Below are 24,344 nucleotides of genomic sequence, written 5' to 3' on the forward strand. Positions count from 1 at the left end.
AAAACATATTCAAACTAATTTATCTATCAAAAGTTTGCTTCAAACCCCTCTTAAATTTAAAACATTTTAATCACAAGAAAACTACCCCATGCCGCTAGAATCTATGCCAAGTCACGTTTGTCACGTTACAAGAGCTTGTATTTAGAGTTATAAGCTGTCCATTTACCATAAACGATCAAGTCTGAGTAAATTCTTGGATTATCCTCTGCTGACTCCTTTTTCACAGAGTCTACTGAATATTTAAGTCTCTCATCTCAATGTTCTCATAACTGTTTGCCATTAGATCAAAAAATAAGAAGTGCTCCTTACGTCACTAGAGCAGGCCAGACAGGTTGGCAGTTAGTGACACCCTTCCGTTTTTCAGTGAATCCAATATTTTCAAGATTGATTGTCTCTACTTCCCATATATGTACCAAATACGCCATATTTTTATGGGAAATATTTACCTTGACTCTTTCAGCAAAACATACAACAAATGGTAGTTCCGTTAAAATAACTAAATTTCTCACATCTCTGTTAGCTAATGGAGGGCCATCATCATCTGAAACAAAATTTCAACATTGAAATTAATTTTTTATGAAGCAACACAGTGGATTAAATATATAAACTAATTGTTATATATAACATTAGTATAAATAATATTCTTACCATAACTTGTTTTGGTCAAAGATTGTAAAGATCCTAACGGTCGTCTAGTAAATACAGCATTATGTGTACGGTATATCTGGGATGGCTACAATAACAATGAAAATATAATCAATGCATATTTTTGTAACATTTTGGTTCTTTGCATAATTGTTGTTTCACTCTGTCTATAGAGTCAAATCACACGTACTTAATGAACGTGAATATATAGTTATACATAAAAAAACCAGTGATATTTTGGTAAAATTATAACCATTGTCAAGATATCCATCAAATTCTGACTATTAATTGACCTATGGTTGATAGACCAAATAAGGTAATGTCTCCTCCTTTAGTCGTGTGAAATAAAGAGGTTTATTCCATATTTGGAATGGAAATTAACGTCAAGATTATCGAAGACCTGCAGAAATTCGGGGGTATAAATTAGGGTATAGAGTGAGTTGGATCAGAGTTCATTTAGAAATTCCTAGCAGCCATTATTATTGAGAACGAGGAACATTCAAAGCCATTACAGCTTAGCAATTAAGTTGTAAAACCATTGTTGGTGTAGTCTTGTTACGATCACGAAGATTCAAATACAACAAGAATAGAAGTCCGATTATTATATATAATCTAGTTCTTAATCTTGCTGTAAACTACTTCTTGTTAATAGGTGCATGTGTTTATTCTTTAACGTCTAATGTCAAAAGATAATGCCTTTAAGGATGATAAGTAGCGAAGCAGCAATCACTTTGCCCGAATCACAAGGCAAATAGAAATTAAATCTGCCACAAAAATATGTTTAAAAATCTCAACTATATTATGAGATGGAGCGGTTTCTTCACTGATCAAATTGCTTAGTTGAGGTATTCAGAGTGGTACTACCAAATATGAGAGAAAATATGCATAACTCTTAGCATTGTAAGAGTTAAATATGACCTGTATATGGTAATGTAATATCTTTAAATATGTTACTATACTAATGTCCAAAAGAAAGTATACACTGTGCATTTCATGCTGCATCAACCAAAGTCAATTTACATCGTATGCGGCATTTGGGTACAATGTCAATTTGTTCGCTTTTTTATATTGCTTAGAAATGTTGACTTTTGATGCAAGTTATGTTTTATCAAATGTTTTTAATCTAAATAAAACTTAGTCATATTTTTAGTGTGTATACTTTCTTTTGGACATTAGTATATAATCATTTTTAAATACAGTAAGCCTCGCATAAGTCGGATTCGTATAAGTTGGATCTTTGCTCAACTCGGATAAAATCATTTGGACTCTATCACTGTAACATTGGTATCGTTTAATCCCACGTTAATTTCGGTCTTGTGTCTAAATATGCATAACTATAGTTTAATTTTGGCTAATAGTGTTCAATTTGTACTTGTATCCAATTCAAATCTCAGTGTTTAATTTTGATTACCAAGCGTCTAATTAACTAGTGTTTAGTTTGTCGACACGTTTTTAATTATAAGCATCCTGCTTAATTATCATGACTGTTCAATAATTAGTTGGACCATTCAATTTCCCGAGCCGTGATTAAAATTAGTCAAGGTGTCCAATTACACAAGGTGTTCAATCTTGTTGTCAAACATCCAATTTTACGTGCAATGTTCAGATATTACGATGTGTTTAGTTGTGGGTCATTGTTCAGTTTTGCCGCCGAATGTTTATTTTACCGCACGATGTTAGATTCGCTGAACGGTATTTAAATACTGTAATAAGTGTTTCCCTGTCAACAATGGACAATAACAGACATGATAATTTCATGGGCATTATAATACATGGACTGAATACATGCTGCACGAGACGGGGAAGTTGGCTGTGCCTTTTTACGAGTGATAAACTGCCAATGTAATTTTAATAAAATACCGTTTTATAAAGAAGAAAACAGTGCTCCAACAATATAATCAAAAGATCCCCTCAGAAATTCCTCCAGTACAAATTAATTTTAAATCCAGTTGTAAATTATTATTAAATTCACAATCAGAATGTGCCGTTACAGTTTACAAGACAACGAATAAACGAGTTCCTGATATTACCAGTGAGGAGGATGTTCTATTCGCCCCCCTCGGAATATGTTGCTGCTTTTTTTAAATGACACATGTTTTTTTCTATTTGTACCGTCTTCTGCGGCTTCTGTTGTTGTTTTTCGTCAATATGATTATCGCTATATATGTTAAAATATTTTGTACGGGAATAGTTGTACTAGTGAATTGTAATCTATTGTCGATATTGGTTTTTTAATTAGCAGTTAAAGCTGTAGGGGTAAATCAGAACACGAGAATGTCTTACTGAGCTCAATAATATACAATCAGCTATTCAGTGTTCACGCATCATTTTATAATTTACTTATTAACAAACAATCACAAGAAAAAAAACCTTGGAACGCAGTACAGACATTGACATTATAGAATTTATACAGCATCCGATTAATCGGCACTACTTTGAATCAGTTATTATCCGGCTCTTGCAGTTTATTTCTAATCGAGCTAAGATTGGATTTTGGTCTTCGGTAACTCGGATAAAATTGATAAGTCCACATAGATCCGACTTATGCAAAGTTTACTGTATTTTACAATTTAGACAAAATTTTGCAGCTCCCACTAATAGGTGCAAATATCTGACATGTTCTGACGAGGGACTAGATATAATAACTTACCCTATCAGCCTGGATACTGATATGACTAGATAACCAGTGAGACTGGGGACAGAATGGACGTCGTGTATCACGATTATGTAACTGACGCACCAATGTAGAGATAACCTAGATAAAACAAGCCAACAGAAATCCCAAAATAAATAGATGACACATATTAATTAATAGCACATTTATGTTTTTCAAAAGTATCAAGCAATCAAACTGATTATCAACTATACACTAAGTTTCATCACTCTCTATCAGATAGAATCAAAGCATCGACCAATGAAATTGCTTAGCTCTGCTTAGCTTTTGCTCAAAATGTTAATCATTGAACTCAGTCAAGACATTCACCTAATGAAAATCTGCATCAAGTTAAAACATTAAATCTCAATTAAAAGTGTGTGTTGTTATGTTCCAAAGTCTTGACCAATCAAATTGCTTATTGCTCCCTAGCCTAAGCAGAAAATTTTCATCATCGAACTTAGTCAAAGTAATGATATAATGAATCTATACTAGGAGTTTCATCACTCTCACTTAATTAAAACCAAAGTTATCATGCCCCAAAGCACCAGCCAATCAGAATGCTTATCTCTGGTTACCGTAAGCAGATAATGTTTATTATCAAACTCCATCTATCAGGGGTTTCATTAAGAGCCAGCGGTCGGCAATTTTCCCCGCCTACTTCGCTCCTTGCGCCGGCTATATTTTGATTCCATCTGACAATTTGTTACATCACGAAAAGGTTGTAAAATGGAGTATTTCTTTAAGTGTAAACTGCACGCCCAATAATAAACAGCACACGGTTATCCGCTACTAGTTAAAATGTACAACGCGATGATCAAGAAACAGGCAGTATTCTGTATCTCCTTTCAAAAAGAGTTACCGGTGTAGTTTAATATCGTGCCTTCCCTTTTTTCACCCACTCTACTCGAAATGTCCATGGTGAAAGCAGGGAACTCAAACTTTTCAAAGTCAGTTTTTGAACATTTGACTTTGACTTACGAGTACGAAATCACTCTATAACCATTTCAAATGGCCATCATCGACCTTTACCAGTGTGACAGTTTGAATTGACTCCCGGTGTTACTGCAGCAAAACGCATTGCATTATGTATAAGGATAGTTAATTAGTTGTCTGAGGCCATTAGTGTGGTCTGCGTCCATAGTTTTAAGTCGTCGTCATTTCCGGTTATGGCGGCAACGAAAACTTGTGCTTTTTAAAGAGTTAGGGCAGAAACTAATCGCTAATCGTTCAAAAACCGTTTCTCGGCTCCGTTCAAGCAAGATAGTGAGGAAAATGGTTTTCTGAATTGAACGGCAGTTGATGACGAGTGTTAAGACTTTTAGGTTTAGTGTATTTGTATTGTAAATCAGTAAAGACAGGCTGTTAATCGAACACGGTGAATCAAGTGTAAACTGTAATGTCCGCCAGTAGTAGGCCTATCACCTGTACAGTCAGTATTGTATTATAAATATAATGGTTTAACGGTTCTAATGGTTCTAATGTATGGACATCCTATAGAGTTGTAAAGGAACAATAAACGGCTAAAGGTACATTGGACTATTGTTTTAATTACAGCTGCTATATTAGTTTTTGAACGAGCAGTTAGTTTCACGCAACTGTAATTAGTGTAACAGACGAAATTTCATTGTGAAGTGAGTTTATAGTATTAATCATGGCATCAACTCGCAAACCAGCGGTAAATTTAATAGACTTTGGTGAAGATGATAATGACAGTATTGATAGTGTGTCGGTAAATCGCGACAGTAGTGTCAGTAAAAGAACTAACGTTTCAACTTCTGTGATTCGCGCCCAAGAAAGAGCTAAAATTGCAGAATTGTTAACGGAAAGGAAGCACTTAGATAAATCTCAAAAAATACAAAGGATGCAATTAGAAATTAATATTGCTAAGGCTCAAGGCAGAGAAAGGGCCATGACAGAATTAGTCCACGAGGAGGAAAATGAACTTATAGTTGTTTCTGAAATTAATTCTGTTGAAAATGTTGTTAGTCCCGGTAATCAGCAAGAGACACAGGCAGCTCATGAATCTAGTAATAACGCTACACCGATAGGCCATATCCAGAATAATGAGAACAGTTTCCTAGAGCGTTCACCTTTACAGAACAATTATGCAACACAACAGCCACCAGTAAATAAAAAATTGTCAGCAAACGCAGTTCCATTTGAATCGATGTCATTAGATGATAATGGAAATTATCAAAAGTTTAACCCCCCACCGTCAACAAAGGTAGATAACTCCACTGATGATGTACTAACAATGCATAAACAATTAATGGCAGCAATGTCTCTACCTCAGCCTGAAATAAAGAAATTTAAAGGTGATGCGATGGAGTATGATACTTTTCGTAGTGCCTTTGTAACTAGAATTAGTTCCAAATTGAATGATCCTGCTGATCGTTTGTATTACTTACAACAGTTACTCGAAGATGAACCAAGATATTTGATTGACAGTTGTTTACATTTAGTGCCAAATGAAGGTTTTCAAGAAGCTAGCCTGTTAGATAATGAATATGGAGATCCGTATAAAGTGTCAACTGCATACATTAATAAAGTTCTCAACTGGACTACAATTAAAGACGATGTACACGGTCTTAAATTTTTCTTATTATATTTAGTCAAGTGTAGGAATGCCATGTCTGGATTATCGTATATGACTGTTTTAAATCATCCCCCAAACCTACAATCTATAATTCAGAAGCTTCCGTTTTACTTACAGTCTAAATGGAGAGAACGTGTTATGCGCCTTCGTAAATATGATCACAGAATTCCAGACTTTAGTGACATAGTTGAGTTCGTTAAAGATGCAGTCGAGTCAGCTAATGATCCTATCTTTGGTAAAGAAGCGTTAACCAAACCCCACACTAATATCAGTCGACCTTTCAAACCTATGCATTCTAATAAGTTATCATTTGGTAAAGAGAAAAGTTTTGCCACTAACTTACAAGCTACTAAGTCTGATCGACCGGAGTTGTCACACGGGACCGGGTACCCCCGAGGTAACAACAGACCTAACCAGAATGACAACATACCTAAATGTTTATTTTGCTTCGGTTATCATGATCTGAATTCTTGTCCTGATTTCTTCCAAATATCCCTGGATCGTAGAAAGGAATTTCTTCTTGAAAAGAGACTATGTTTTGGATGCCTTTCTAATGATCACTTCGCCAAAGGATGTTTAAAGCGATCAACCTGCTATAAATGTAATGGTCGCCATTTAACAGTTTTGCACGACGACAATTTCGTTTTGAAAAGAGATAATTTGTCTAGTTCTAAAGACACTTCTTTAAGCAATAAAGTTGAACTTCCCACTAAGACTTGTAGTGCAACAGGGCCTATTAACTCTATAATTTTACAGTCCGTTATTCCCGTTTTGATGCAGCATAAAAACAGTCACAAAGTGGTAAAGACTTATGCTTTTTTCGATAATGGTAGTAGTGGGTGTTTTATTACCAAATCTATTCAAGATAAAATAGGCGTTAAAGGATCTGTGACTAAATTGAATCTTGGAACTATGCATGGTCAAAATGTAGTAGATTGTGAAGTACTAAATGGTTTACTGTTGTCAGATGTATATGGTGAAAATACAATAGAAATGCCTAAAATGTATACCAGAAATGAAATACCGGTGACTTGCGAACAGATACCTACACCAGAAACTGTCGGTTTTTGGGAGCATCTAAAGGACGTAGCAAGTAAGATTCCGCCATACGACCCAAAATTAGAAATTGGTTTGCTGATTGGTAGCTATTGTCCAGTCGCACTAGAACCACATGAAGTCAAGCCTTGCCATGGCAAAGGACCATTTGCCATGCGATTACTCCATGGTCTAATGGTAAAATCATGGTTAATAATATCATTGTTCGTGAAATAGAACATTTTAAGGAGGTGCTCACTCCAAAATCAGTACTTAGTATATTAGAAAAGGACTTTAGCGACTTATGGGTAAACAATTCTGCAGAAGAGTATGGGTTGTCTCAAGAAGATAAACGTTTTATGGAAATCGCTAAGAATGGAACCAGCATGGTAGACGGTCATTACGAGGTTCCACTTCCGTTTCGGTCCGACGATTTATTGTTTCCGGACAATCGTGCTCAAGTAATTAAACGTATGGAATGACAAAGAAAGAAAATGATTACTAGTCCGAAATATTATGAACATTATAAGTTTTTTATAGACAATAACATTGCTAAAGGTTATATTGAGAAACTACCAGTGAACAATACGTCGATAGAAGGTCATACTTGGTACCTGCTACATCATGGGCTGTACCACCCGCGTAAAGTTGATAAATTACGTGTAGTATTCGACGCGAGTGCTCAGTTTAATGGTTATTCCCTAAATAGTCAACTGTTACAAGGTCCTAATTAACTTAACAAACTCTTTGATTGGTGTTCTAACGCGGTTTAGAGAGGAACATGTTGCCTTTGTAGCCGACATAGAGGGCATGTTTCATCAGGTTAATGTACCAGAATATCAGCGTGACTATCTAAGACTTTTCTGGTGGAAAGATGGTGATAAGGTAAGGAATTGGAAGAGTTTCGATTTACGGTACATTTGTTTGGAGCTACATCCTCTCCCTGCTACGCCGGATTCGCGTTGAGACGCACAGCTGATGACATACAACACAAATTTGGTAATTCGGTTAGTGATGCCATAAGAAACAATTTTTACGTCGACGATTGTCTTAAGAGTGTTCCGGACACCGTCACTGTTATACAGCTTATTAAGGATTTAAAGGAAGTGTGTAGTAATGGTGGATTTAAGCTTACTAAAGTAATGTCAAACTGTATGGGCGTTTTGAAGTCATTACCCGAATTACCAGTCGAAAGAGTACTTGGAGTTAAATGGTTAGTCTCTTCAGATTCTTTCGGATTTTCAATCGTTATTAAAGACAGACCCTTAAGTCAAAGGGGTATTCTTTCAATGGTTTCGTCTATTTACGATCCGCTTGGATTCGTTGCACCAGTTACTTTGGTCGCGAAGAAAATTCTACAAGAACTTTGCGAGCTGAATTTAGATTGGGATGATCTCATTCCGTTAAAAGTTCCAGACACATTGATGAAATGAAATGAAATGGGGTTTAACGTCCTACTGTTCTGCTCCTATACTGGGCTAATGAAGACGGGCATACGCCATACAGTGTGCTATGAGGGAAATTTTGCCCGGACAGCGGCACTATCGCCTACTCTTATATCGAATTCCAACTGCCAGGGGATCTTTTACGTGCATTCCAATATATACACGGGACCTCGGTTTTTCGTCTCATCCGAAGGACTAGACAGCTGTCCTTGTCAGGCCCTCAGTTCTGCACCACTGACAAGGGGAAACCATGTCGGAAAATCCAGATGAACTTTCTCGGCCAATGCAGGGATCGAACACCCGACCTCCAGGCTAGCGAGCCAGCGCCTTAACCAACTAGCCACCGTGGCCCCTTGGATGAAATGGAGACAGACATTAGAAGCCATAGAATCCATGAAATTCAAAGATGTGTAAAGCCTACCCAATTTGATACGGTCATATCGCGCCAGCTGCATGTGTTTTCAGACGCTAGCTCGATAGCTTACGGGGCGGTTGCGTATTTACGGTTAGTAGACATTAAGGGTACTGTACATTGTAGTTTCTTGATGGGTTAGAGCTTACCGCAGCAGCAGTGTCATACAGATTCTATTACAGTATATCAGTGATTCGTAACTTTACAGACCCGTCGCATTGGAAATATGTAGATACTAAAGAAAACCCAGCAGACGATTCGTCACGTGGTTTAAACAGGGAGTCATTCTGTTGGTCAAATAGATGGCTTCATGGATCTAAATTTTTATGGGAACCAGAAAGTACGTGGAATAATGATACCGAAGTTCCCGTTCCCACTAACGATAACGATTTGGAATTGAAAACAGTAAACATTAACGCAATTACGGTATCAACTGACACGGTGCAGAGACTGGTCGAGTATTTCTCAGATTGGTCAAAGCTTAAACGTGCTGTTGCTGTATTCTTAAAATTTAAAGCAATATTGAAGCAGTTAAGTGTCGATAGAAAGGGTTACATTGGGAATCAAGTGGATTCGTTCATGAAACGTAAAAGACATGATCTATTACAAGGCTTTAGTGTCAAGGTTCCCGATATCAGAAATGCAGAACTTGCAGTATTTCGTTTCGTGCACCAGTGTGAGTATGCTGTCGAGTTGTCAATTTTGGATAACTTTGATTCGAATGCAGAGCAAAACTGTAATGATTTCAGACATAAACGATCATGTATAAAGTCAGTTTCTCATTTATGGAAGTTGGACCCAATAGTACTAGACGGTGTTATTCGTGTTGGAGGTCGCTTGGATAGAGCGAAGATGGACGACAGTGTTAAACACCCAATCGTAGTACCAAAAGGAAGTCATATCGCTAATCTTCTTATTAGACATTTTCATCAATCTCTTGGTCACGTGGGACGTGCTCATGTTCTCACATCGCTACGTAGTAAATGTTGGTTGATCAGTGCTAATTCTTCTGTACGCCATGTAATTAGTAAATGTGTCAAGTGTCGTAGATTGAGTGCCAAACCTAATGTACAAAAAATGGCTAATTTGCCAACTGAACGAGTGAATTTGTCAAACCCGTTTGATTATGTTGGCATCGACTATTTTGGGCCATTTGTTATCAAGGAAGGGCGCAAAGACTTAAAACGATACGGTGTGATATTCACGTGTTTATCTAGTCGAAGTGTTCATCTCGAAATAGCAAATTCTTTAGAATCCGACTCGTTTATCTTAGCGTTACGTAGGTTTATCGCACGCCAAGGTCCTGTAAAACAAATCCGCAGTGACAACGGTACCAACTTTATTGGCGCCAGTTCAGAGTTACGCGCAGCATTAAAGGAAATGGACAACGATGGTATTCATAACAAACTTCGTAATTATAATACAGAGTTGATATTTAATCCCCCAATGGCAAGTCATATGGGCGGGGTGTGGGAGCGCCAAATCCGTTCAATACTTAAAGTGCTTAAAGGTCTTCTTATGGAAAATGGTGACTCTCTAAATGATGAATCATTTAGAACATTAATGTGCGAAGTGGAGAACATTCTCAATTCGCGCCACTTACATTCGTTTCGAGTGATATGGACGATTACGAACCACTCACTCCAAATCATATTTTGACAATGAAGTCTCAAATAGTTCTACCGCCACCAGGGTGTTTTCAACGTGCGGACTTGTATTTACGTAAGAGATGGCGCAGAGTGCAATATCTCGCTGGTCTCTTTTGGTCAAGGTAGAAACAAGAATATCTGTTGTGTTTACAAGAACGCGCAAAATGGTGTAAACCACAACGTAATCTGAAAATTGGTGACATTGTTATTATAAGTGACGATTCGTTAACGCGAAATGATTGGAAATTAGGTCGTATACTCGAGACTGAAACTGACAAGGAAGGCCTAGTTCGAGCTGCAACTGTTCATACGGCTAATGGTGATTTACGACGACCAGTTCATAAACTTGTTCTTCTTATGGAAAAATGAAAATTAGACAATCTGTAGACATTTTAGTGCTATGATTAATTAATTAATTATGTACATGTATTATGTTACAGTATTTGATTAATGGTATTAGCTGCAGTGTATAATGTATATTGGTAAATTATATGCTGTATAATTTACTGCAGCAAAACGCATTGCATTATGTATAAGGATAGTTAATTAGTTGTCTGAGGCCATTAGTGTGGTCAGCGTCCATAGTTTTAAGTCGTCGTCATTTCCGTTTATGGCGGCAACGAAAACATGTGCTTTTTAAAGAGTTAGGGCAGAAACTAATCGCTAATCATTCAAAAACCGTTTCTCGGCTCCGTTCATGCAAGATAGTGAGGAAACTGGTTTTCTGGAATGAACGGCAGTTGATGACGAATGTTAAGACTTTTAGGTTTAGTGTATTAGTATGGTAAATCAGTAAAGACAGGCTGTTAATCGAACATGGTGAATCAAGTGTAAACTGTAATGTCCGCCAGTAGTAGGCCTATCACCTGTACAGTCAGTATTGTATTATAAATATAATGGTTTAACGGTTCTAATGTATGGACATCCTATAGAGTTGTAAAGGAACAATAAACGGCTAAAGGTACATTGGACTATTGTTTTAATTACAGCTGCTATACCCGGTGTGTGTTTGCTCTTGGGCAGTTGTGCATGTCCGAAACTGTTGTTTGCATTAACAATGAATCTGTATCTACTTCAAACAGTGTGATATGTTCAGAAAAAAGTATTACTATACCAGTTGACAAAACTTTAACCAGTAGAGATTTGTCATTAATAAATGTTACGTTATTATTTTCTGTAAGCCTATGTAACTTTGTACGCAACCGATTAGTCACGTGGTTATTAAAGTAGTGTCATGGCTTCTATCTGACTTGTGTTATTCTGCTGTCCACGCCTCAAATGGGCTCACATCATTTCTGACTACTGCAAAGACATAACGAAACATGGTGGATGGATATCAACTATTTCTGATTGCAGTAAGATACATTTTAGACACTTAGCGGTCGACATTTATCTGTGTGAGCGCCGTATAGCTTATCGACTAAGTACTGGCGAATGTTCGAGAAGCGTGTTGACATTTCTGAAAGTCTGACGTCATTCAATGTTTTTCCCGCCGTACTATTTCTGCATATTGGTATGTTCACTAGTAATATTATTCCGTAAAATGGCTGAAGCGGATAATCCTGTCGATGGGGGAAATAATGATCAACGTGGTCCAGTTGTCAATGTTCCACCGCCGTCAAAATAGTTTTTAGGAGATAACCCAGTTGAGAACTGGAAATTATACAAACAAACATGGTCAAATTACGCAATCGTTGCAGGCTTACAACACCAGTCTGAAGAATACAAGAAAGCACTTTTTCTACACAACTTAGTCAGAGAAGCACTGCTAATCTACAACTCATTTGAATATACACCAAATGAAAACCAAAACAGTATAGATGTTATTCTGAGAAAGTTTGATGAGCATATTATTTGATTGACTAATGAAACTTATGAGCGGTTTGTGTTCAACAGTAGAAACCAGGAATCTGGCGAGTCAATAGACAATTATATAACTGTGTTAAAAAGTCTCATGAAATCTTGTAACTTTTGTAATTGTTTATCCGATAGTCTTCTTAGAGACAGAATTGTTTTTGGCATGCTCGACAAAAATCTGATAAACGTTTATTACAAGAGAACAACCTTACACTTAGACCCAGTATTGACATCTGTAGGGGTCAAGAAGCCTCAAGTCAACATATGAAAACTATTTCTGTTGTAGCATCATTAGAGATTAATAAGGTGTATAGTGGATCTACTAAACCAAAATTATCAATTAAACAAAAGTCATTTCATTCTAAATTTAAAGAAAATTCTTCAAGACATAATTTTAAGACTTCAGATAAAGAACTGTACTGTAAATTTTGTGGAAGACTACATGTTTTCAAGAAGTCATTGTGTCCTGCATGGGGTAAAACATGTGGAAAGTGTCATCAACTGAATCATTTTTCTGAAAAGTGCCCATATAGAAGTCATTCTACTGCTCAGGTCAACACAGCAGAATTGTACACTGTAACTGAATCCTTATTTTCTTTAGACAGTAAACACATTTATGTGCATATGATATTAGATCAGCAGTATGGAAGATTCCAATGTGACTCTGGTGCAACTGTTAATATTCTGCCTAAACAATACGTTAAAGGATACTCTTTAGAAAATTGCTCTACAACTTTACGTATGTGGAATAAGACTGAAATACAACCTATACGGAAATGCTCTGTCAAGCTTGTTAATCCAAAATCAACAAACGAATTTACAGTAACTTTTATTATTGTCAAAGAAAATCTGACTCCGTTATTAGGAAAACAAACTTCTGAAGATCTTGGAATTATAACAGTGAATTATGAAAAGTTTAATTCCGTCTCTGCTGTTAACTCTGCAATTTCTGTCAAACCCCTAACAGAATTTGCTGACGTATTTGAAAGTGATAAAATTGGAACCTTACCTGGAATAGTACATTTTGCTATAGATGATACTGTACAACCTGTTATCTTACCTCCCAATAGAGTACCTATTGCTCTTCAGTCTCAGGTCAAAGACAAACTAAATGAATTAGTTAAGTCTGGTGTTTAACTGTTCAAGAATCACCAACACCCTGGAACAGTAAGATGCTGATTGCAACAAAGAAATCTGGAGAACTTCGTGTTTGTTTAGATCCTCGTCCTCTGAATAAGGCTCTGTTACGTGAAAGATGTCAACTTCCTGTACTTGATGACGTTTTACATCAATTATCTTCTGGTGATCAACCCTCTGGTGGAAAATTGGTTCGAGTATTTTCCAAGTTAGATTTGTCTAATGGATACTGGCATTGTGTCTTAGATGAAGAATCAAGTCTTCTGACAACATTCCAGACTCAATTTGGTCGTTACAGATGGTTAAGATTACCTTTTGGTACTAACGTTAGCTCAGAAATCTTCCAGAAACGTTTAACTACTGCGTTAGCTGGTTTAACTGGTATTTTAAACATTGCTGATGACATTGTAGTATATGGTCAAGGCGAATCTGATGAAGCTGCCAATTCTGATCATGACAGAAATCTCGAGAATCTTTTATTAAGATGTCGTAAACTAAACATTCAAATCAACAAAAACAAGTGTGATTTTCGTAAATCCGAAATTACATTTCTAGGTCATGTTATATCTAGTGATGGTGTCAAGGTCGATCCTTTGAAAGTGAAAGCCATAACTGAAATGCCTAAGCCTCAAACCGTTGAAGAAGTCAGACGTTATTGTGGTTTCATAAACTATCTGGCAAAATTTCTGCCAATGTTGTCTGAAGTCATTGAACCTATTCGCAAACTTATGCATATAAACAATGCCTGGAATTGGTCAACGGATCAAGACCAAGCTTTCGCTAAACTGACACATTTAGTCACTACAGCACCTGTATTGGCATTTTATAACCCATCTGACGAATTGTTTATACAATGTGATGCTAGTCTGCATGGCATCGGAAGTGTTCTACTACAGCATGGAAAACCAATCGCTTATGCAAGTCGGTCGTTAACTGAAACTGAAGTGCGATACGCACAAATCGAAAAAGAAATGCTTGCGATAGTATATTCGCTTGAAAAATTTCACCAGTATACATTCGGACGGTTAACCCATGTTATTTCGGATCATCGACCATTAGAATTGATCATGAAAAAGTCCTTGTCTCAAGTACCTCGTCGTTTATAGGGTATGCTTTTGCGTGCTGCAGCTTATGATATCAAAGTTTCGTACTTAGAAGGTTATGCACATCACAGATCTTCTATCACGTTCATTTTTAAATGGCCCCTCTGAAAGTGAAAGTAGTAACTTTGAATCTGTTAATAACACTGATTACCTTCCTATGAGACCTGAAAGATTCAACAAAATCGTTGAAGCTACCAAAAATGATAATGTGTTACAGTTATTGTCTGATATTATCTTAACTGGCTGGCCTTCTGAGAAATCACAGTTACCTCAAGAACTTCACCCATATTTTAGTTTTCGTGATGAACTTACTGTCGAAGATGGCGTAATTTATAAAGGCAACTGTGTATTCATTCCTGTAACTCTCAGATCTGAATTTAAGAAACAAGCACATATGTCGCACATTGGTATTAATGGCTGTCTAAGAAGAGCTCGAGAATGTATGTTCTGGCCTGGCATGTCCAGTGATATTAAACAACTTGTATCATCATGTGAAATTTGTCAACAATACGAAACCTCACAACAAAAAGAAACTCTTGTTAGTCACGAGATACCTTCTCGCGCATGGCAAAAAGTAGGAGTAGATCTGTTTGAACTTGATGAAGTCAATTACTTAATTACAACTGATTATTATAGTAATTTCTTCAAAATAGACCGTCTTGTGAATACTAGAACCTCTGCAGTCATCTGTAAGCTTAAATCTCATTTCGCACGTTACGGAATACCATGTGAGTTGGTTTCCGACAATGGTCCCCAGTTTTCATCGAATTTAAACATTTTTCTGAACTTTGGGATTTTGTGCACACAACAAGCAGTCCTTACAATAGACGCTCAAACGGAAAAGCTGAAAGTTCCGTTAAAATAGCCAAACGTTTAATGCATAAAGCCAAAGACTCTAATGATGATCAATATATTGCGCTACTTGATTTCCGTAATACTCCTCCTGAAGGAATGTCTACAAGTCCTGCTCAACGTTTTCTCAACCGTCGTACTCGCAATTTACTACCTGTGAATTCATCGATGTTACAACCTGCTCTCAGTTCACATCGTGAATTTGTTGAGTTACAGAATCAGAAACAACAACAAGCTAAATATTATAATCGTTCTGCCAAGGACCTTCCAGTATTACATTCAGGCGATGTAGTTCATATTAAACCCTTTCGCTTAGGTGATAATTTGTGGAAAAAAGGGGAAGTGATACGTCGATTGAATAAACGCTCTTACTTGGTGCGAACACCTGACGGAACTTTTAGACGTAATCGTCAATTTCTTCGCAGACCTAATGAAAGCTATGAATACGATACTTCTGATGTATATGTTCCTTACACGCGTAATCAGGAAGAAGGGGATTTTGCTCATGTCCCTAACCAAGAAGAACCTGATCAACCTCAACCTAATGTACCAATGAGAAGGAATTTGAACTTCATTCGATCGGGTCGTCAAACTGTAAAACGTCATTATTTGAAAGACTATGTAACATAATGCATGCTCTATAACGTAATCTAGTGACTGTGTTTTGTTATACACACAGGACTGTGTTCATTGTTTATTTTATTTCTAATCATTTATTTTGAGTATTATGATATGAGATCTATTTCTTTCTGAAAAGAGAAAGGATGTTACGTTATTATTTTCTGTAGGCCTATGTAACTTTGTACGCAACCGATTAGTCACGTGGTTATTAAAGTAGTGTCATGGCTTCTATCTGACTTGTGTTATTCTGCTGTCCACACCTCAAATGGGCTCACATCATTTCTGACTACTGCAAAGACATAACGAAACATACTTGTTATCCTGATTAACTGTTGTTTTAGTGATCAGTAGTTACACGATCAACAGGATCTAAGTTGATTGGCTTGAAATTGATACTTCTATCGTTGGTGATTTGTTGCTGTTATTTTTTTAGTGATTAGTCCTTACACTTTTTGAAGTTTTAACTATGCTTTAATAATTTACTATTTTGCAGATTGAATATTGGCCTTTGTATGATTGGGATTTCTCTGTATCATTGTTATTTTAATTTTGTTCTTCTTATTAAAATCTTTACAGCTTCACAATATAGCCTATGTGTTTTATTACTCAAACACAAACCATTGGATCTAAATCTGAAACTAAATCTGAAAACACTCATTTCTTGAACATGAATGTATATGCAGGCAATTTGTATTTCTACTTTTTATCGAAATAAACAAACAATAGAAACTCGACACCCTCTCCTGATAGTACCATATTTTTCGGTGTATTAGGCGCATGCGTAGATAAGGCGCAGGGCGACTTTGGCAGAGGTGTTTCAGAAAAAAAAAAAAATGCATTGTTTAGGCGAACCCTTTCCAACGCCTCGTGAAACTTGTGCCATACCATACGTGACTCAAATCCACCTGCGATCTCCAGTAACTAGGAGAAACTCTTTTGTTTACAGTTATAATAATTACCGATATTTAGCTGTATCAAGCTTTATATATATTTCTTTATGAAATAAAAAAGCTTTTTATACATTTGTTTGTATTAATTATAACTTACAATTGCATTATTGCTTAACTTTTAGCGGTAATTCTGTTGCACATACGGCAGTGAAATTGTTATTCAAGTCCCGCCCGCAACAAACATGGCCGTCTATTACATTGTGTTAAATTCGTGAGCAATTGGCTGTGATAAATGAATAGGTTTTGATGATAAACAAATTAAATAATAACTGTAGAAACAACTTCTCATGATCAGTTACTCACGACTTAAATCCTGACTACCGGTAAAAGAGAAAGAACAATTCCAGTTTACTGACAATCAAACTCACTGGTAGATAATTAACTATACCGGTAAATTATAACAATAGGTCAATCACTGAAAACAGTTATATGTTTAAATTATAAGACAGTCTCGCTCAAAGAAAACACCCGAATGTATATAAAATACCAGTGAACAATCCATCATATGCAAGGAAAACTCTAATGGAATGCCTACAACTTTTAAACTTATTGGACAAACACTTTTAATATGTAATAATCTACGTGTCCAGCTATGTGGTTTTTACTGCGAGCACTTCGCTTTTCCACATAAAGTCAGCGGATTCTTTTTCCCAACGGATTATTTTCTATCCGCCCTGATGACGTCAAACATCAGTCAGTTGGACCTCCTGTTTTAACTTTATTTTGACAACGGGGGCAGATGACCCGTTCTCTCTTCTCACGACAGCGAATTTATAAGTGTGCTTTAAGAAATTTTGGAATCCGAGGGCCTTTTTATTTTGTGTTTTTAACAATTTTTAAGTGTAAATAATTTAATTAAATCAACCTGTCCATAATATCATATTCATTGTATTGGACGTGAAATCTGTAATAAACAACAACAACAAATATTGTCTACGATATCACCTTAGGTGACGACGAATCCATCATTCTTAAAAAATATTTATTCAGAATGGCTACGAGACGAACCGCTTATGGGTCACTTTTCAGTATTGGGCACTTTTCAAATGTTTTAATATAAATTCGATTTATAATTAAAATTTTGATATTTCAAATATTTCATTATTTTCCATCCATGCACCAATACCTGCTGTAATATTTAAAAAATAAAACTGGTTCAGTAAATATTTTTTAAAATTTTTTATCTATCAACAATTGTCAAAATTCGTTATTTTCAACTTGCAAAATTGTGACATGGAAATCTGAATCTTTTCATTCCATGATTGCAAGTTTGAAATAATAGTTCAAATCATCATTTAAAACCATATTTGACACTCCCCTGTTTGTTGATTTTTTTTTACGTTCATCTGACTATGAGGTTGCGCATGTTACATTTCGTGTCCATCAAATATTAAAAAAATGTTTTTGTGTTAAAAAACTACGAATGTTATTTTAGAATGTTGAATTCGGTCGTTCTAAAGAATATACCTTTGCATGACAAGCCAAAATTATTATGTAATGAAAAAAAACAAAGGTCATTCATTGATACATTTATTCGTGTCCTATTTTCATTTGTAACATCGGTAAAACATTTACTTCCTTCGATCACCCATCCATCGCTGTAAGCGGTCGTTTGTTTCTAAAAATAGATATTTACGACATTGCCGGTAGTTTTGTTTACTTGGAATCACGTGATGACTGCATACGGAATTTGTTTCATCTTTGGTCTTGTTGTGTCCCGCCCGGTGTGAAAGCTGTAACGTCGGTAAGAATTGTGAGTATACATTAAAAAATGCCTAATAAATTGAAAGAACAATGTATGTTATGAAAAAACAGACGATATGATGGAAGATAATTGTCTTGGTTACTGAAATTCACTGTGTATGTTCACCGTATGAGAGCCGTGTGAAGTACGTCGAACGATATTTCAGTAATTTCACATTTAATGCTTGGCTTCCGTGTAACGTCGGTAAATCACTTTTTCGGGTTCTATTACTAATATAAAATAAATCTAGTATATTTTGTGGTACTTTGTTTAAAAATATTTTGATGTAGTCTGTGGTACTTTGTTTAAAAATATCTTATTTTAGCCTATAATTTAGAAACAATATAAGTACATTGCTACTTTTATAAGACTGTTGACAGGCAATGCAATTTAAGCTAGGTTCCCTTTTGAGTTCAATATTAGCATCAATTTATAATTTATAATTTTATTTTTCAGATCCTGGAAATCAAGGGGGATGAGGTGTTTCTCCAATATATGGAACAGTCTGGGGATTTTTATCGTTGGCCAACAAGGGAGAATCAAAGTTGGGAAATGGTTCATTCCATAACAAAAAAACTAAATCCCCAGCAATTGTGGAAAATAAAAGTGTTTTTCTATTTTGGTGTCCCATCATAAAAATGTAACATACGCAACCAATTAATTTTCTTGAAATCAAGAAAGACAAATTGGAATTAAAACCAGTAACATTGGAGTCCATTATAAGGCTTATTATTTAACATTAGAATTGATAAATAGAGATTAAATGTTATTGCCATGGTAAAATGTGACTAAACACTGTACGCGCAATAAGGTTTGTAGTTTTTGGTTTTGAAGTATTTTTGTCTTAAAAGCGTAAAAAATCTGGATGCTGTTGTTATATTTTTGGTCAGATGAACTGAGTTCTGATATAACACATGAAAAATTGTGTACAGTTTCAAAAATTGTACCAAACCTGAGTCACTATTTGTGTCCTGTGTAACATGCGCAACCCCTAAACATTGAGGCATAAAATCAGATTTTTTTTAATTCTCAGAACTTACATTATGTTTTCGTTCTAAAATATGAAAATTTTACATATTTTTATTTGTATGCAGATAAATTTAAGCAAAATTAGTGAAGATTTATTTTCTAGCAATAATGTCACACTTTTGTGCACAATACCAAAAAGTGACCCTTATACCGCTAATATATTTTACTCGATGGCTTAAATTTGTGTTCTGTTCTTCGATATTCTGCCAGTTTAACTGTAATCCTGCCCATTAACGCTGTCACTACAAAAGACAATACCAATGGCCTATGGTATACTGAGCGTGTGCTCAATGGATGTTACCTTTCTAAAAGCCAATGAAAAGGCTTATCTGTCGTAAGTCCTGTCTTTTCGTCAACTTGACTGACAACACCATTGACGATAGTCTCTATCATCCAGAAAAATATTCTACGAATATTAGTCTGGATGCGCTGTCAACATTTGAGAAAAATTGGCTAGATAATCTAGTCTATTACATTGTCATAAACGTCTAAGGGAGGTAACTCCTCTTAAAACAAGATGTTTATGCCCATGAAATTAATTTAAGAATGTCATTTCGAAAAATCCATTTGATTGCATGCGAGTTCAATATCTAACACTCTTAATTTTTTATTGTAAAATTTCTCTCTTCATTGGCCATATCTATGCTTTGAAAATTAATCCTAATTCATCGTCACGATTCATGTTTGTTTATATTAATGCAAGAATTATGGGATTTATTGTGGGAACTTAAGGGGCGCAACTCTTACTTGACTTGGCTAAAGATACTGGATAATCAAACACATTAAAAACCAAACTCCTGGTTACGCATGGGCAATGGACTTTACGTCAAATATTGACAACGGTCCCAGACCCTCCGTATGTAGGAATAATAATCAGCGGCTGCCAGGCAGGATACGCCCACATTTTCGAGAGATTGATAGAGAACAAGCTAAAAAGAAAGAACCGAGATCTTTGGATTATAAACTTAGATTTCAAGTTTCAACAAAATCAGATAAAAATTGTGACCTCTATAGGGTCCACAACCTTGATATACCATATTTTTACGCTAATGGAGAACGAACGGCGGCCATTTTGTCTGTCAATTTTGGGCCGATTTTCACGAAATTCGAACTCAGCTGTCCTTAGGGTGTAACGGTAATATAATAATATGTTTTTTTAAATCGGATATAAATTATGACCTCTATAGGGTCCACAACATAAAAACGCGATTTTTCTTACAATCAGGGGCCATAATTCAGAAAGTTACGGTCTGATATGCGCGAATATCGAAAGGAACGGAGATCTTTGGGTTATAAACTTACATTTCAAGTTTCAACAAAATTGGATAACCAGCGGCTGCCAGGCAGGATACGCCTACATTTTCGAGAGATGGGTAGAGAACAAGCTAACAAGAAAGGGATTTTTCCTACAATCAAGGGCCATAATTCAGGAAGTTACAATCTGATATGTGCGAATATCGAAAGGAACCGAGATCTTTGGGTTATAAACTTACATTTCAAGTTTCACCAAAATCGGATAAAAATTGTGACCTCTATAGGGTCCACAACCTTGATATACCATATTTTTACGCTATTTGAGAACGAACGGCAGCCATTTTGTCTGTCAATTTTGGGCCGATTTTCACGAAATTTGAACTCGGCCATCCTTAGGGTGTAACGGTGATATAAATATACGTTTCTTTAAATCGGATAAAAATTATGACCTCTATAGGGTCCACAAGCTAAAAACGTGATTTTTCGTACAATCAGGGGCCATAATTCAGGAAGTTACGGTCCGATATACTTGAATATCGAAAGGAACCGAGATCTTTGGGTTATCAACTTACATTTCAAGTTTCAACAAAATCGGATAAAAATTGTGACCTCTATAGTGTCAAGCTAAAAACGTGATTTTTCGTACAAACAGGGGCCATAATCCATGAAGTTTCGATCCGATACATGCCAATATCGAAAGCAGCCAAGATCTTTTGGAGATAAACCTATATTTCAAGTTTCGTCAAAATCGGATAAGAATTGTGACCTGTAGAGTTTCCACAAACAAATTGTGGACGGACGGACAGGGGCGACGACAATATACGTCCACATGAAAATGTGGGCGTATAAAAATATTAACGATAATTAAGCTGACCTTAAAAATATCTTTGTTTCACCAAACCCGACCCACAATCGAGGAGAAGGGTCGGTAGGTCAGTTTTTTTTCAGATTTTTTTTTTTTTAAAGTCAGAGAAATCAATACAGAAAACTTATTAGCTGTACAGATTCATTAATTTTGTTTAATGAATTTTGGGTCTGACGTAAAAATTAACGAACTTAGAGTTTTTATTAAACTGAAGAGCTAATTTGACAGTTTGATCATTTTCCGGGTGGAAACATTCGTCTTCTTTATTGGCAAACAAATCAATGACATCGGGATTTTTCGTGATGCACAACTCGCACACGATTTGCCACGAACTTGAAGTGCGAAACTCCTTCAACACGATTTTAACGATCATGCGGGTTGTGCCTTCGTTTTTCTCGAAAACGGATATTGAAAATATCGTTATGTTTAAAATGACGCCCCACAGACATTGAGGCAGAATCATTTCGTGGGAATGAACATGCTTTCGTCTGTAACCATTTTGTTGAGAAGCGACACCTATGACAATTTCGTCTTGATCAACCAGTTTCAGTAATGAATCAAACCATAGCCATAGTAAGGGGAAATAACTCTCGTGATATATTTCAGGGAAAATGCAATAAAATAATTTAAGTCAGGGGTGGTTTTAGTTAGTCGGTCGCGTTAGTCGAAACATAGATATTTTTAAGGTCAGCCTTATGTAGATATTTTAAATACTGCTAACACTAAACCACTATCGACCCATATTGTTAGCAATGTCGTTTATGACTAACGGTATACGGAATACAGGTAGCGGTTGGTAAATTGGCCGCCATTCTTTATTGCATGAAAAATGTCGACATCATCAACTTCAGACTTCGATGTTGACACGAGAAAAGTTTAGATTTGCTTAATACTATGTATTAGGCGCACCCCTTCTGTAAATAAAAATATCTGGTAAAAAAAGTGCGCCTAATACACCGAAAAATACGGTAATACTGTAAATATTGGTAGATAATAGTGTAGAAACCGATTTGACCATAAGAAAATCTTCGGAAAAAAACTATCACGGTCGAAGCCAAGATTATGACCCTTTTAAAATTGTTACGGAGTGGAGGTCGTAAGTCAATGTCAAATGTCCCAAAACTGCATTTGAAAAGTTTGAGTTCAGTTTTCTGTAACATGACCTTTACCCACCCCGGACATTAACCTCGAATATACAACAAGAAGAAGGGGCGTAGCACATATAAGCACAAAGGTCTCAAGCTCGATGGGAAATTTGAAGTCAGTCAGTGTCAAGGTCACAGTGATATTCATACGTAAAGGCCAATCCAACTAGTCAACGCCAAATAGTCGTTTATAGAAAATGGTGGCTTAGCACAAAAATTAAAACATACGAAAATTATTATTATTAATACTGCAGCGTTAGGCAGGAAGCGCAATGTGTCAGAACTGGTCTTAGTGTCTTGTTATTCGAGTCTAAATAGTCAACAAAGAAGATGGCGTCGAACAGATAAACTTATCTCTCTTTAGAAGCTAAAAGGTTGGTAAAATAAAAAGTTATTCATCGATTCGGCTGAGATCATAGCTAGTTCCCCTTAACATCCCCTGAAAATTTTAAGTTTCTACGACCACAAAAACTGGTAGAGGTGCGAAAGTGCAATAGCGCCGATAGCTAGTAAGCTACAATAGAAAAGAGGTTGATAAAGGGGTCGTTGAGTTGACAGATCAACCATTTTCTGCGACTGCACCAAACTGAGTTTTCAAACCTGTTCACTAGTTAATGTGCTAACTTTTACATTTCATGACAAAACGCAAAATTTTCTCCTGCCCCCCCCCCCTCCCGGTTATTTTGCGCCTTCAGCGTTCAATTCGCCTTCGGCTCTCAAAAGACTAGCCGCCTACTCTGATACTTTACCCACCTACAGTAATATTTAATGAAACCCCTGAAGGCATGAACGCCTACACCAAGTTTGAACATTCTACCTCAATTAAAAGGAAAATTATCGTGTCCCAAAGCATCAACCAATCAGATTCCTTATCTCTGCTTACCCTAAGCAGAAAATGCTCATCTTCGAACTCCATCAAGGCACTGACATAATAAACACCTACACCAAGTTATTGTGTCCCAAAGTCTCAAAGAATCAAATTGCTTATCGCTCTGCTTACCCTGAGCAGAATATGCTCATTATGAAACTTAGTCAGGGTATTGATGTAATGAAACTATACACCAAGTTTCATCATAAATAGCGCATGCGCGAACTGTCAAGTCATGATTCATAGGAGCGGTAAATAATGCTGTTTTAAATACCTAAAGGTAACAAAAGGTTCTTTTTGTAAATACGTAATCTTAGCTGAGGATTCCAGAAACCAGCTCTAAGCAAAAAAACTCTTTAATAAAAGTAAGGTAAGAGGAAAAAGAATGCTTTCTTGATTGTGCTACAACCAACGCCGTTTCCAACTTTTCTCAAGATGGCTGACACCGAAGCGCGAAGTCTAATACATTACAATGCGCCAA

The 24,344-nt window shown here is 36.2% G+C and overlaps 1 protein-coding gene across 1 annotated transcript in view; it reads right to left on the reverse strand.

Annotated features, from left to right (window-relative positions):
• LOC126817143 (ubiquitin-protein ligase E3C) overlaps positions 1–24,344 on the reverse strand; it is a 477,264-nt gene that overhangs the window by 117,966 nt on the left and 334,954 nt on the right. Inside the window, exons 15-17 of the mRNA XM_056100098.1 lie at positions 3,296–3,400; positions 649–733; positions 447–541 (exon numbers count right to left, since the gene is read on the reverse strand). Coding sequence (XP_055956073.1) covers positions 447–541; positions 649–733; positions 3,296–3,400 — 285 coding nt within the window. The remainder of the gene's footprint in view (positions 1–446; positions 542–648; positions 734–3,295; positions 3,401–24,344) is intronic.

The sequence above is a fragment of the Patella vulgata genome, chromosome 4 (assembly GCF_932274485.2).
Source record: "Patella vulgata chromosome 4, xgPatVulg1.2, whole genome shotgun sequence".
Taxonomy (NCBI): Eukaryota; Metazoa; Mollusca; class Gastropoda; family Patellidae; genus Patella; species Patella vulgata.